The 16507-nt window shown below is 38.3% G+C and overlaps 1 protein-coding gene across 2 annotated transcripts in view; it reads right to left on the minus strand.

Annotated features, from left to right (window-relative positions):
- CALCOCO2 (calcium binding and coiled-coil domain 2) overlaps positions 1–11978 on the minus strand; it is a 30817-nt gene extending 18839 nt beyond the window's left edge. Inside the window, exons 1-4 of one of the 2 annotated variants that reach the window (XM_039333108.1) lie at positions 11824–11954; positions 10008–10180; positions 8835–8913; positions 4505–4560 (exon numbers count right to left, since the gene is read on the minus strand). In XM_039333108.1, the coding sequence (XP_039189042.1) occupies positions 4505–4560; positions 8835–8913; positions 10008–10106 (234 nt within the window). In that variant the 5' untranslated portion in view covers positions 10107–10180; positions 11824–11954. Of the gene's footprint in view, positions 1–4504; positions 4561–8834; positions 8914–10007; positions 10181–11823 lie in introns of both variants that reach the window. The other variant, XM_039333109.1, reaches the window with a different exon arrangement.
- Positions 11979–16507: the final 4529 nt, after the last annotated feature.

Raw genomic sequence — 16507 nt, forward strand, 5'->3', positions numbered from 1 at the left:
AGAGAGAGAGAACACAAAAGCAAGATGCTCAAAAACCATTCTCATCAGTCTTGACCTCATGATGCAAAGTTGTGCATTACTTTCTTGGAGTTATATGAACATCTTAAATTTCTGTTATGGGCAATTATTACTGAAAACAGCAAGATACTGTACTCCGTATTAAGATGAATCCATAGTGCACTTTAAAATTTTAGCAACTCGTGCTATCCATGTAATGATGTTATTACTAACATTTTTAAACTGTTGATTAAGAAATTAAGTACCATTATCTAAAACGGGTTCAAAGATTTCTGACCATCAAAATTATCTTATGACAATGTGCATGTAAGTGACTTTCTTCTGGAATACGATAGGGTGGTAGCAATGTCTAGCAGGATTAAGGACAACATTCATAAGACATAATACAATGAAAGAGACTTGCATAGGAGAACAGTCCAGCAAACTATGCCCTCATTCTTCTAAAATAAATAGCAAACTCATTTTTAAAAACAATACTCCTTTTGCAGTCAGGATGATAATATCAAGCCCAAACAGTAGATCAACATCCCCAGACTACTTGCTTTCCTTTGGAAACAGATAGATAAGGCTCCATGAAGCTGTGGTGGGTGGGGGGTGTCAGTGCTGGAACTCTTGCAACTGCACAATTTTCAAGGCTAATTCCCCAACTGATTCCTCTGCCTGGCCTGGCTGGATATTTCCCAACAGATGCCAGCCACATGGACAAGAGAGAAATAACAGCAGGCTCAGAACTATAGATTGTCAACAGATACAGAATGAGTTTTCTGAGGTTGGAATGGGAAATGCAAGGGGGAGTAATGAAATCAAATTGAATGCCTCCAATGTTTTGGATCAACTCCCAACAACCCTGTCCAGCACAGCTAATGGCAAGGGATAAATGTAGTAATTCTGTACTTCTTACCAAAATATTATCAGGGAAGAAAACATGGCTGAATGGAGCAAATATACCTACTTAGTGTTGGCACTTCAACATTATATGTTATGACCCCTAAAGTGAAACTGAATTCAAACCTTTCCCAGAAATACGGTACTGTGTTTATAGCTTCCCCACCCACTTTCCTGTCTTGATGTAGCTGATTGGTAATTAGTGCAGCCCTACAACTATCTTTTTGGGAGATATCTTTACCTGCATCCCTTATCTCCAGCATAGGCAATAGGACTCACTATGGCTATGGTCTTACTTGCAAATAATTAGAATATCATAATAGTAAAATAATAATGATGAAAAAGAAAACTAAATTCTATAATGCCAGCTCACCTTGTACCTTTAAAGGATGTGATTAGAGAAAATAGGGCCTCTTCTTTAGGAACAGGATAAAAAACATAAAACTACCATTTAAAAATAATATTATTTTTAAGAAAAAAGAAATTAGAACTTTCTTTTTAACTTTACACAATCAAATGTAAAACCCTTCTCAATTAATAGGAAATGAAAATAAATAGGAAATTATTTCATTTGCCTAAAATTTATCTCTGTTTCTTTTATTATTATCATTTATTAAAGTCTGAAATACATCTCTAGTCAACTTATTATTCAGTTGATTTTCATCAACAGTAACATGAATGACAGCTATTTCTACTTTGTCATAATTTTAGTCCTTCAATTAAATTGTATACTTTTACTTTCTTGTATATATTTATCAATTCCACAAAATCAGACTACCATCATTCAGATCTATTATAGCTTTCCTCTTCCTTAGTTTTGTAGACATATTTTTTTTGCTTTTTATCATTTTTCTCCTTACATTCCAAGATGCAATTTTCTTGGAGATATTAGATAGGCCTCTAAATATTGATCTCTGATGCATATAATGGATTAAGTTAATTAAAACTTTTATGAAGCACTTTTCAATAAAGTGTAGCCTAAGTTACCTGTTGTTGCATCTGTGCCATATCTATAACAGTAATGGTAGTGCCACTCAGTCTGAGCAAATTTTGGACAATATGCCACAAGCACAAGTATTGTTCAGTTTACCCCCAAGTATGATTATACTATTATCTGCAAATTAGCCTGTTTAGAGATTACCTTGCAAGCCACATACGATTTACTTGCATTACTAGAGGTTTTTAAGAAGATATTGGACAACTATTTGTTTGAAATATTTTAGGGTCTCCAGGGGGTTGCACTAGAAGACCTCCAAGGTCCCTTCCAACTATTCCATTCCATTTCATTCTAATTTGGAAAAATAAGGTTCCAAATGCATACTGACACATTCAAAATGTAGTATTTATAAATATAAAATGTTCAATAAATTTCAGGGGAGAGTCAAAGATAAAAGCAATCAAAACAAACCAGAAGTAATAAAAATGTAGCTACATGAATGCAATGGGCTGTGCAATCCAAAAGGATGGTAAGCCAAACTCAGGTCTATTAAAGCTAGGAAGAATGCCTAGTTTTCACTTAGCCTAATGAGAGCCAGCATATTGGCTTGTGAAATATTTGGATTATTGGTTTCCTAACAAATCATTAGGAGCTTTTGTAAATCATGAATTTGCTGCTCCATTTTTATCAATTTGTTTGTGCTTTTCCTAGACAGTTACTAGCAGTTAACTGACGTCTTCTTTAGCATATGCTAGTAGAAGCTAGAGGGGCTGACCACAAACACTTCACAGATTAATCGCAAGTGCTTCCTACATAGACTAGCTGGCAGAATGTGGCTTTGTATCCTTGTGAAGGAATTCTGCAAATGGGCCTGTTAATGGAACAAAGGAAAGTAACATGGCATTTAGCTAAGTTTAACAATGTGTTGGCAAAGGCTCAAGGGTAAAAGAAAGTTATCATTAGTAGGTTAAAAAACACACCCAGAGGTGAAGAACCTAGTTAATTAAGTGTCCCCCATGCCTATTATAGGATATTAGCCTAAACTGTGCATGCCTTAAAACAAAGAACAAGTTATAGAAGATCAGGATATTCTGATGTGTACATGTGATTTTATGGCATAAAAAGAGCTTGCTGAATTTCAACAGGCATACTTGATTTGAACTTGGGTCCCAAGTGTATTCCTTTATTTCTACAACAGAAATAAAGAGTTTGCATTACACCTTATTCTGCATGAATTCATTGGCTTATAGTGATGGTTAACTTGAACCGGGTCTTGAATTGGGCCAACAATTGAAACAAAAATACCGGTGTTAACATAGTTTCCTTGGAAAGAACACTGAAAAATAGGGAGGCCACAGCCAAGAAAGGAATTTCTCATCTACCATATGATATACCATTGTTTGATACACAGACTGCCCTTCTCCCCCCCCCACAAGATTTAGGCAGAGGTGGTCCTGTCAAATAGTTCCCTGTTTCCTTCAGAACTGTGCTGATACTTAACTAGCAAAACAGCCCTATCCAGGCAAATCAGGAAGTTTTCCCAGCATACAACACAAGATTTGCAAATGTCCTTATAATTTTAAAAGAACTTAAGGAATAAAGACAGTATTTTCCCCCACCCCAAAATAGCCTGAGAAAGGAGAGATTTCAGGACAGGAATCCTGCTAGCCAGCAGCTAATCAAAGCTACAACTTCCTATCTAATTCTATTGCATTTATGCAACATTTATTTAGACTGGGATAACAACTGTGTTAAGGGAAAGTGTCTCTAATTTCTTTTGGCCAATTAAATCATTGATTGTGGTAGATAAACCTTTTGGATTGGGGGCACTTGGGAATTTTGAGAGTTCTTATAAACCCATAAAATAAATAAACCCCTGCAGATATCCTTCTCATGAAAGACACCGGCGGACAAAAAATGCCCACTAATCCCTGCTTTTCAAATGTCTCATTGGCATTTTGTGGCGCCTAGAGATATTTCCTTAATAAAATAATGCTGGAATTTTGCATTTTGCAACATACCCTCTTGCTATCTGCTTTTTATTTTAAAAAGAGAAGCTGATAGATGTGTAGGGAGATTGTGAGTTCAAGTTCCGCCTTAGTCATGAAAGCCAGCTAGATGACTTTGAGCAGTCATTCTCTTTCAGCCCAACCTACCTCAGAGGGATGTTGCTATGTGGAAAATAGGAGGAGGAAGGTGTGTTGGATATGTTTGCTACCTTGAGTTATTTGTAAAACTAATAAAAGTGGGATACAAATAAATAAATATAACAAAAAAATGGGAAGCTGCACAATTCTTGATGACACAGATTTATGTATATATTGCTTTTACATTTTTATGAAAGATGAGAAAAACATGCCTTAAAATTATCTAGAGAAACACTCATATAAGTCTCCGTGAGCAACAGAGTCTTGGGAGACACAATAAGGCAGGGGTGTCAAACTGCTGGCCCATGAGCCAGATGCTTCACGTGGAAGCAGCATCCACCCCAGCTCCGGTAGGGAGGAAAAAGTCGTGATATATCACGACACGTCACGTGGTGAATTTGACACCCCTGCAATAAGGTGATACAACAATGCATTTATTAATAGGGATTTCAATGGTTTGGATTTAACTGGGAACAGGAACTTTGGAAACTGCAGCAACACAAGTAGCATTGCCTACCTCTGTTTCCAGATTTGTACAGTTGTGGTGGAAACCTCTGAAGCAGCTTTGTGATGCTAGAAAAAGATATGATAGATTAATGAAGAGCAGACAGGTGATTGTTTGAGTCCCAAAGTATTTCTTCACAATCTAATTCAAAGCATAGCACAAAGCAACCCATTCGTTACTCTTTAAAGTATCACAAAATCCTCTGACAATTCTCTATAAACTAATCATAATGGAGTTATGCACATGATTGGACAGAATTGGGATGTAGCAATGAGGATGCTGGTGGTGTCAGGGATCAGGTTGAGCCTGGCTGGGAACACCAAGATCTCTCAACATACAACAGCTCTAAGCAGCATGGATATCAAATTAAGCAAGTCCATGAAGCTTGCCAAAAATACCTTCTAATTTCCCAAGCAGCAAGTAGTTGATTGATATTATTTATAGGAGAAATTTAAAATATGGTAAATATACAAGGAAAATGTTTGAAAGAATATAAGCTGCCAGCTCCCAATGAATTCAACTAGTAATTCCCAATGAATTACTGCAGTCCTCTCCTTTTTATATCTGGAATTTGGAATAAAGATCAATGTCCTCTTAATAGTCATTAGCAGAGAAGAACAGAAGTGGCCCTACAAAGAGAAAAAATTCTTAAACAACTGTTAGAATAAGTATTAGAACATTTTATTTGAGCATTTACCTTTTTACTTAGATTGAGAAACCATGTCTTGTTTTAAAATTTGTTGATTTTCTTACTCTTCACTGTTCACTGGCATTGGAGACAGCTTGCCCCGGGAAGTGAGATAAGGTGTACAACCCAAGGACAGCTTCTCATTAGATAAATGTGTTTTCACAAAAAGTTAGATGCAAGAAAAAAAGGAGGTTCTTGATATGGAATCATGTGAGGAGGGAACTGGATAGGAGGTTGGTAAAGAAGGGACAGACTGTTATGTCTATAACTTGGACTGGATGGATGGATGTTTGCCACTGCCCATGAAACAGCTTGCTTTCATTATCCTTGACTTAACTTAATTTCATACAACTGTCTGATTTTTTTTAATCATCCCAGCTCAGAATGAACTTGGTAAGAGTAAGGAAATTCCAACACAGCCTCAAAAAATATGTTGGTAATTGTTAATAGTAGCAAGGCAAGAGTCAGATCAAAGTAGTTAATTACCAAAGTGTGCTACTGTTTGTTCATTATTCCTTTTATTAAAATAAGAATTTATACAAGACAAGTTCCCATGAATTTGGATCTTGATGGTCTTTAAATTTAGTGCACAGGACTGCACTGTATTTTTTCATTCAATTCCCATGACAGATGGGACTGACTCTGGTGACAAGAGGGAAAAAAAGCACTAATACTGGTAAGCTGGTGGGTGGAGTTTCAAATAAGATGGTTTGCTGGATTTGCTCAACAGGCAATAGAAGCAACTCATTTGGGAAGGGGCTGCATAAGAATTGGGAAACAGCACTTCATTATGATCTGCCTCCTCTCAACATGAGAGGAGGTATCCTATTTTAATACTGTTGCTGTCACTAATTTTAGCAAATAGTAAGCAACATGCCTTTCTCAAATGATCTTTACTTCTCCAGTGTTTTACTTTAAGACAGGGGTAGGCAACCTTGGCTCTTTTATGACTCGTGGACTTCAACTCCCAGAATTCCTGAGCCAGCCATGCTGGCTCAGGAATTCTGGGAGTTGAAGTCCACGAGTCATGAAAGAGCCAAGGTTGCCTACCCCTGCTTTAAGAGAAAGAGTCTTTTATAACTAAAGCCTGAGTTGCTGTCAAGATCAGTAATGTGATCTGCAAATGAAACTAAAGTCACAGAGGCTTAAAATCAAGCATAGGCCAGAAAACATTTCTTGGTAATGCAAGTCAATCTAATGGCGACATAGCTTTGGTCTCAGCAGTTTCTTCCAAGCAACATTTTTTTAACAGTCACATATGCTTTCTGCTCAGACTCTGGGAGCCCCCTGATTGACTGGAAAGACAGGCCTATCTCTTTTGGCCCTGTAGTATTTGGAAAATCCTTATTTCAGCATTACATAGCTTGATTCACTGAAATAAGGCAGCATTTCTCCACCGAGGGTTCTCTCTCTCTCTGTGTCCTAGTCTACATTTCTCTTCACCTAAAATTTGGGCTGAGGATGACTGAAATAGCCTATGTAGCTGCAAGGCACCATGCAGAGCTCCATGGAGCAGCTCTTAAGGACCCCAAATAATGGCCAGGAAGACATTACATTCTGAAAATAGCAGTAGAAGCCCAACACACAGCCCTTCAGATGATGCTGGGCCATAATTTTCAGCTGCCATAGTGAGCCTGACTAAACTATAGGGAAGTATAGTTTAGTTCAGTGTTTCCCAAACTTAACAATTTTAAGGCATGTGGACTTCAACTCCCAGAATTCCACAGCCAGCAATGCTGGCTGTGGAATTCTGGGAGTTGAAGTCCACATGCCTTAAAATTGTCAAGTTTGGGAAACACTGGTTTAGTTCATCAACATCAGGTGGATCCTGAATTCCATAATTAATATGTTGAAAGGAATATAGCTGATACCATCCCCTTAGGGATGTTGCTGCTTCTCATGGTTTCTGTGCTTTTAATACTCATTAAAATATCTATCAATATTACAGGAGGGAGTTAACTAAGTTGAAATTCTATTATAAACAATTTCTACAAGCATTTCTTCCAGCAGTTGCTGGGCTGAAAAGGATGCTTGTAGTGGTTAAAGTATTGAGCTATTATTGGGAAAGCCCATGTTTAAGTCTTTTTTAGTCACTGAAACTCAAGTTTGGTTCAAAAATATTAAAACAAATTCTTAAACTCTGGATTTGGGTCTCCGAATATAACACATGTATTTACAGAAACTTTCGTAAGCTGTCAAAAAACAACTAGGAAATAGAATTATGAGGTATTTATTCACAGGAGAAATAAGCAAAAATAACAAATAACTTTGTTGCGCTAAATACAACAAAGAGGGAAAACAAATAACCCATCTATATAGCCATAAGTGAAATCAGATATAAAGATATTAGTCATATGCAATACCTGTAATCAATTATTTGCACACATTCACAATAGCTATATAGATTTGCTATATTATTGGTAGTATACACTGCTGGCTCGGGCATTTTGGGTATTGAAGTCCACCTGTTTTAAAGTTGCTGAGTTTGAAAAGTAGATCCGGGACTAAGTGTAGGATTGGACTAGAACTAGATAATCTCCATAGTCATTTCAAACACAATTATTCTATGAGTCTTTCAGTTAACTCCATTTTAAAGAGAAAAGCAGGCTTGCTTTCATTGTACAATTTCTCAATTTTGAGATGTAGTTTGAGGTTTTCAATCATGCTCCACATTTATTTTTCACTGTGTATGTTTTTTTAAAACAGCAAGTGCAGAATTCAGGATGCAACATTACTGGATTTTCAAAAAGGTGTCAGAAAACAGATCAGGAATTAACAAAAATACCTCATTTCAGTTTAGTATTGAAAAATTGTTTAATCATACATTTGCATTTCTGTTTTAATCTGGAAAGATAACAGACAATGAGTGATTTGTTGCCTGCTAATGTCAATGAGTGACAATTATATGACTCTTCTAATGGGGTGAATGAAGAAATCTGATTGACATTGTTACTGCTTCCCATGACCTCCATTCTTTATTGTGCTTGGTGTTTGTAAATCAGTTTTGCAGTTACTTCCCCCCTACAGTGTCAAACCCCTTCTCCCTTCCTCTTCTTCTGATTCCTTTTGCAGAACGAGAGCCAAGTTAATGATAAGAACTTTGCACAGGAACTATCTACCCTCCAAGCATGATCATGCTACCTTTAAACTAAGCACAAAGCGTTCTTGCTCTTGGGCAGATATCTTATTGAGAAAGGAGGGCAGAACAAACTTCCTTCAGACTATTCAGATATAGCTGCAAACTATTTTGCAGCCAAGATCACTTGTATGCATGCTGTGTTACACTCCATATTGGCAGAAGCAAGAAAGAAATCAGGGCAATGCCTTGAAAGGAAATAAATTCTCTTAACCTTGTGTAATCCCAGGAGAGGGGGGGGGCAGGGATATTAACAGTATGAGCTTTACCTTCTGTAAGGTCAATCCATGTTAGCTGGATTTCTTCAGGCAGTCCTACCACCACCATCACCACTACCCACACTGAAGTGGCCCCCATATTGCTAGGGCTTAGTAAAATAATAATTAGTGCTCAGTGAGAAAACATTTTATGTATATTTTTTATTTTTTTAAAGAACTAAAGCCAGTACGCCCTCTTTAACAATTGAAACTATGGGATTACTAATTGTGTCAGGAGACCGTCAAATAAGTACTACTTACCAAACAGCAGAAACACTTCTGAACTTGTGGTTGTCTTAATAGCTTTGTGACAGGCAGAAACTGAGTTCGATGTCCCTGACTAGAGATGCAAAGGAAATTCAGTGTTAATTGCAAGGAATCTAAATTTCTGCATCTGCACATATCTGCCTGAACTATGCTATGGCATGTGATGTCAATCAGCTGTAGCCACAAACATTTTACAATTGTTATTTTCACCCTTGTTTTTTATAAAACACCACCACACCGGAAGTCAGCATGCCCCAATGCTTGTTATGGATGGCTCATCTGAGTTTTCGTAACATTTCACAGTAGGCTTCTGAATTGATGGTCAAACCATGCTTTATGAACATCATTAGCAGTATTCCTTTGGCATCTTCACATTTGGTGGGATTTTCTATGGCACTACTTCCGGTGTGGTGTTGGTTCACGATAATGCTCACCTGCACACCGTTAAACAGACCCAAGAACTTTTGAAGCAGTTCCGTTGGGATGTTTTTGATCACCCCCCCCATAGCCCAGATTTGGCGCCAAGCAACTACTACTAAGGAATTTCAAACCTTGTAAGACGTCATGACAAATGCCTCAATTTGAATGGTGATTATGTCAAAAAGTAATGTATTGTTGTAGATTTCTAATGTGTATAATAAAAGTTCTGTATTTACGAGTGTCTGTCATTGATAACCAAATGGAGGTTTATTTTCAAATTGCCCTCGTATGTGGACAAGTCCATGCAGTTTTCTGGGAAGGATTTTCAGAAGTGATTTTTCACTGTCGTCTTTTCAGGGCTGAGGGGGAGTGACAGGCTTAAGGTTACCCAGGTGACTTTATACATACGACAGAGCTGAAACTCAGGTTCTCCCACTTCTAATCTACCATGTTAATCATCATGTAGTTAAAAACTACACACAGTTCTGCCAGGTAGGGATGTGAAAGAGAGGAGAGGACAGACAATAACATACGGTAGTGATGCTAAGGAGATATGGTAGAGATGGGGAGTGGACTGTTCATGGTAGAATTACTTTGTTCTACCATTCAAAACCAAAGTGTCCTATGTCCTGGCCCAATGCCTCGTGATCAAAGCTCTAGTGGTCCCAGTTTTGGGGCATTACTGTTGAATGTAAGCCAGTCTGTAATAAAGCTGCCATTTGTGATTTTGTGAATGAAAAGGCTAACCTTGCATATATTACTGAAACTTGGTTGAGCATGGGGGGGGGGATAATCTTTACTTTCGGCACTGGGCAATCTCCAACTCCTTTCTTGAAACAATGTCATCTAGTGGGACCCAGGAGACATGCCTTCTTTGTTGCAGCACCTACCACACGGGGCACCAGACTTCTCTTTTATTGCTATAGATCAGAAATGGAACACATTTTTCAGAGTTCTGATACAACAGATACATTAGAAAGAAGGTTAAAGTAATCGTACAAGTTTATTTTACTCTAATGAGTGTTCTTTCAAATGAGAAACCAATAGGTAGCCAAATTAAGGAAGCAGAACATTGTATATCCCAGCAGAAGCTCTAAAGCAGTCATAATTGTTAAAAAGACACTTTGAGGGGGATGGATGGTTTAGAAACGGGAAATATAAATAAAATAAGAATAAATAAAATACAAAGAAAACCTAAACTCTTTGGAAACTCAGCTTGTTTGCTATATTATGGACTCTATCCACTAATCCTCTCTGCCATTCTTTTTTTCTTTGGTCTACTAAACAGCACAGTAGTCTAATATGTAAATATAGTGTTGGGAAAGCAAATTCTCCTTGAGCAAATGTTATAAATAAAGACTAGGACAAAAAAAATGGGAACCTTGGTTATACAAATACGTATGATTGGACACTTAGCAACAGGATCCTTTCACTCATTAGATTTAAGCAGCTGTCAGGATTATTGCAGGAAAAACTCTGAACCATTCAGCAAGAACTTGTTGGAAAATGAGCAAGGTATAGCATTAATCTAATGATCTACAAAAATAGAAGCCATCAAATCCAATCTGAGACTCCCCCTCAACATTTTCTACTGCTTAGACATGATTAAGGAGAAGCAAAAATAAATCTATACAATTATGAAACCTGATGCTGGATTTAGTAAGGTACTGTTTCAAACCCCATTCCTATGAGGATGCTATCTTTTACATTCAAACAATTAGGCTCACCTACCTTGTTATCCCAGCAGGTACTGGTTTTCTACTGATTGAGGCAAGTCCTACCTCAAGACGAAATAGAGCTCTAACATGTGCAAAACAAATGCTTTATAACCTTTGTTTAATGCTTTGTATAATGCTATACAACTTTTGTCTCAAAGTTCCTCTCACTTTTGTATTCTTATGGGAAACCTAGCCTAGTTAAAATATAAGCAATAAAGTGGAAAAGGCGTATCATAATACTAGTATGCTTTACAAGACTTCTTATATGCATCTTCTCTATGGCCTATCAGAATTTTGCAAATAAATATAGTTCATTTTCCGGAACTGCCTTGAAGGATTGGGCACGCATATGCACAGAATTCCTGGAGAGAAATCAAAGCAAAAGTGGAACAGGAGCTTTGATGCACTGCTCCCCTATGAATTCCTGACCACTATACATTACAGCAGCAAGTAACTGTTAATGCCCTTTGCTTTCTGAGACCCAATAATCATTGAATCACATTTCCCAATTAATGATAAGTTGCGGTAGAAATCAGAAAAATCACAGTAAATATACTATATCCCCTAGATGTCTGCCTGAAGAGTCGAAATGGAATCCATCTGAAGGGCATCAAGTTGGAGGACTATGTCTTACACAACTAGGTGAACAGTCATTCCAGAACAATCAACATAGCAGCGAACCAGAGAAGCAAAATACACAGCTAGAGTATAACAATGTCACCTTCTTTATAATGTCCCTTCTGGACTTTCACCCCGTCTTTTAAAAGCACTTTTTCTTCGTCGTACCTGCTAACGAAATAGTTAATTTGTTGCTAGAACCAAACTTTTCTTAACTTCCTACTCACTTCTTTGCCGGTAGTTAGCAGAACCGAAGATCTCCCACAAGAACTGCAGACTGCTCAGAACGAATGACGCACGCAACCCCCTCACAGTAAAAGACGCTTTCCCGATTTATGAAGAAAACCGAAACCCCACGCCCATTGTGGGATGCTACAACCGAAAGCTTTGCAAGGAACGCTGGGAGATGTAGTTTGTAATACAAAAAAAAAAAAAAGCTTTCTTCCAGGCATTCTTCGCCGATCTTCTTTCCAAATGCAACTCGCGGCGCCTATAACCTTTTAGTAGATCTTTTATTTTTTTGTTTCAGATCAACCCCAAACTGAAGCTTGTCAAATCACTAGTTCATTTGTAATACAAATGATAAGAGACTATTTCCTCACTTTTTTTCCTTGTGAAAAGATGCTTTACACTTAGTTGCTTTTCTTAAAGCATCTCACAAACATTTTAATGTATATTTTCTTTCATTACTATGGGCAAATTTCAATTCTACCCTGGGAATTATCAAAACAGAAAGCAAGAAAGAATGAAGTGAAAACTGGCCCTTGCTCTCAGTCTTGTCATTACATTTCTGCAAAGAATACCATCTAAGTTGCATGTGTTGAGTTGTTATCTTAGTAACCTTAGAAAAGAACTCTTTGGTGGATCTCATGCACAGGTAGTGACTTAGGTTGACTGTTTCCAAAGGCTGTTAAATATCTCCCCCTGGTGGTATCTGAGCGAATTGACATATGAGCTTGATGTAAAAAGATTGCTGGACAGAGCATAGTATATTGTACAAATAAATGTGCATTTTTCTTGAGTGATGATCAGTGCTGATCCCATTATGATCAGATAGTGGCAGGCCACAGTAGAACAATTAGGTATGCTCACAAGAATCCAAGTCTTGAAAGAGCTGAACTCTCCCACATTATTGGGTAGTCCCCAAGTCTGCTAATCAGCAGGGTGGGTATCTGCTTGATAAGAATATCAGACTTGACACTTCTTGTAGCCTATTGGTCAGCTCATCAGCAGACTCTGAGAGATAGTGTGATACAGAAAAACTAGTTCTTTAGATACCCATCACTTCATAAAACCCACCAATCAGATGATCTGCAGACTGCAGGAAGTCATGGGCAAAGAGGGAGAGTTTGATTTAATGGTGAGACTCTAGCGAACAAAACAAATAATCTTCATAGACCTATGAATGGGCTTAATTTGCAGGTAATTAAGGAGAAGGACATGTTGATTCCCATAGACACCACCTCTTACTGTCATCTGAATACAGTGTGTCTTGTATTTTGCTCAACTTGGAATTGCTATATATTGCTTTTGGATACAGCACTTTAATAATGGATCAGCTAAAAATGACTTAAGGCTGTCTGAGCTGAGATGGAGAAAAAAATGACAATGCCATTGCAGACAAAAAAAAGATGGCAAGATTTAATTCTGGTTAGGATTAAAATTCAAGATTTCATGATTAAGGATTCTTGGGGGGGGGGGTTAGGAATAGGGTTTCTTAAAAACTGAAAAAAGTCTGATTTTCACTTTGATCCAGTCTGATTTGCAGAAGAAATTTTCTTGAGCAAAATTCACAGAAAAACAGGATTAAAAAAACTTGTTGCCAAATCTATTTTACACAATGTCCACAATTGTTTTGTCAATCTTCTAAAGTAATCCTGTCATCTCCTGTGAATATTGAATTTCTTATTCCATAGAAAATTGCAACAGAGTATAGTCTCCCTACCTTTACTATATTGTCCAACTTACATTTGAGGACAGATGCAATTTGTCCTAGCTAAGCAATCAGTTAGGAATCCTCTACTTTTTAAAACTTCAACTAATAATTATGAAATAAAGAGTAGGATTGGGATAGAATGCTCTTCATTTTTCCTCATTAAACCTCCCCAAGGGCATCATAGCCAAAGGATTTGTGCTTCTACTGATCATTTTACTCATATATCAATTATTCTGAGAGCTGTTTTGCATTTCATTATGTAAACTGTGTTTGATAGCTCAAACTTATTCAACTGAAAGCCTAGAAGTAAATTCCATTCATTCCAATAGATGTATAAAATTGTCTCTTTGTCTGCCATCTCTTTAACTAGTCCCTGAAATGAATCAAGATTCAAGCTTCAGTGAATGTTCTGTTTGAAAAAACAAAGGCTTGTTTCACGCAGCTATTCACTGGCTATGCACATTAGACAATATGTTAGGATAAAATATAGTTTGCTAACCTGTGCCTCACAATGCTATATAAAATTAGTCAGTATAGATTTATTGTATGGTGTATTGGGTAGACTCAGGTGACATACAGTAGTTTAATTTTTTTGCTTAGGATACTGGGCAGTCTGAGCTCTTCTAATTTATTAACTATGGTTTATTTTTAATTAAATGTGAATACAACCAATTTGGTTTAACAAATTTTGGCTAAATAAATTATGGCTCAAATTCTCAATGGGAGAAAATCATTTTATCAATAAGCCATCATTGAGCAGTTGATAGTTTAATGTAGTGTCTTTAATCAATAATCCACTAACAAAGACATTAAAATCACTGTTATTTGACCAACTCTAACCTTAAGCATTCCTGAAACATATGCTAACTTTGTTAAGGATATAATTGTAAGTACTGTATAGATTTTCTTCAAAGTTTATGGCACCTTCTAATTCTATGATCTCTTGTCAATTGTTAATAAAGTGACCAACTGTCCTCCTTTTGGGAGGACAGTCCTCCTTTTTTGAGTTCTGTCCTCCCTCAAAAAGTGTCCTCCTAAATGTCCCCTTTTTCTATATTTGAAGACTTATCTGCAGGGCTTTTTTTTCCTCATAGAACGCCCAGAAGGCATTCCGGGACCTTTTTTTGATGGTTTTTTTCAACTTTTGCCTGAGCTGTGCTACTCCCCCTATTGGCTTTCGAAAGCCAATAGGAATTGCTGCTGAGCGCACCAAAACACCCAGGTGGCAAACTTTGCATGTGCAAGTTGCAGGAACTTTGCACCCCTCTCTGCTACCCAACTACACCATCTCTTACTTAGTTCCGCAGATAGCTGGAGAAGACTGGAGCGGTAAGTTTCTCTTGATCTCCCCTGTTCGGTTCTACACGGGGATGCACTGGGTAGGGGGTGGTGCTGTGGGGTTGCTGCAGGGCCGGAGCCAGCGCGGCTGGTGCTTTGCCTTTGCGAGCTGTGGGGCCAGCTCTATGGGGATGCGCAGGATGGGCGGTGGTGCTGGGGGGCAGCTGGGGGGGCGGCTGCAGGGCTGGAGCTGGCGTGGCTGGTGCTTTGCCTTTGTGAGCTGTGGGGCTGGCTCTACGGGGATGCGCAGGGTGGGCGGTGGTGCTGGGGGGCGGCTCAGGGCCGGAGCTGGCTCAGCTGGTGCTTTGCAAACCACGGGGCTGGCTCTCCACGGCAGGGCAGCGGTGCTGGTGGGGCGGCTGTGGGCGGGGGCGCGGCGGGCAGTTGACCTTCCATGGGCCGCGCCAGCTGGTGGTCTACGTAGTGCTGACCTGCGCTGCCACCACCTCACCCTGCGTGGCCATCCTGGAGCGCCTGGCTCACAACACCTGCCTCCGCCGCCCATCCCCGCGCAGTCCAGCCGTGTAGATTTTTGGACAAGTGAGAAATCGAGATTGAATGTTGATACTCTAGCTGCAGCACTTGCCGTAAAATTCAATATGAAGGATATTTCTTGTTCAGATATTTCCAATATATTGTTAGAAGATGATACATTGACAAAAAATATTCATTCAATGGAAAAGTACTCATTTAAATAATTAATAGGCATGTAAGCATAATTACAATATAAAATGTTATTGTTACAAATGTTTTTTATTATGCATTGATCATATTATAGTGTATTCTGTATTATTGTTGCAATAAATACAATGTTTCTTTTATTTATGATATTTTTTTCTTCAATTTATTCGTGTCCTCCTTTTTGTTGTAAAAAAGTTGGTCACCTTATTGTTAACATCTAACAATTTTTACTACAGGATGACAGTGTCAAAGATGTTTTTTTTAAATTACTTTAGTAATATAGGATGAAGGACTATTAGGTATAAAAAAATAATAAAAAAGAGATTAAAAACAAAACTACAAGTTACAAATTTACATTGATTTTTTTTTATCCTAACAGTTGTTCACATTCAACTATCCCTCAGATCTCCAGATTTTGCAGACTACAATCTATGAAGGTCCGATGTAGGAAGAATCTGCAAAGTACCAGATTAGGGAAAACTGTCCCTTGATACAAAAGCAGCAGGCAAATTAAATCTAAGACGAGTGCCTTAGAAATGAATATACTTGATGAAAACCAACATTTATTATAGCCACAAAAATGCCACAGCCGACAAAAATGACACAGACGGCTATTTCATACACGAAATTTCCCATACATTAGGAAGCGTGGTTGGTCCATTTCCTGTACAAACTCCCATACCACGCAATAATTTCCCAATCTTCCAATGAAAGAGCGCGTGACCCACCCCTTCTGTTTTCCTTCCTCTAGCATCATCTTATGAATCATCTCCGACAGCTAGCCAATGGGCGAACACGGAGTCTTTGAAGGGCTACCCAATCTTCCCGGAGTGAAAAAAAAGGAAAACGCGGAGTCCCCGCCCAAATCGCGACCAGCGAAAAGTTATATCCCGTCAGCCACTGGGCCGCGGCAGGATAGCGTTCCTTGCGTCGCGTCAACCAATAGGAGCGGAGGA

Source organism: Crotalus tigris, unplaced genomic scaffold (assembly GCF_016545835.1).
Source record: "Crotalus tigris isolate CLP2741 ecotype Arizona unplaced genomic scaffold, ASM1654583v1 scf7180000024472.5447098, whole genome shotgun sequence".
NCBI classification, from domain to species: Eukaryota; Metazoa; Chordata; class Lepidosauria; order Squamata; family Viperidae; genus Crotalus; species Crotalus tigris.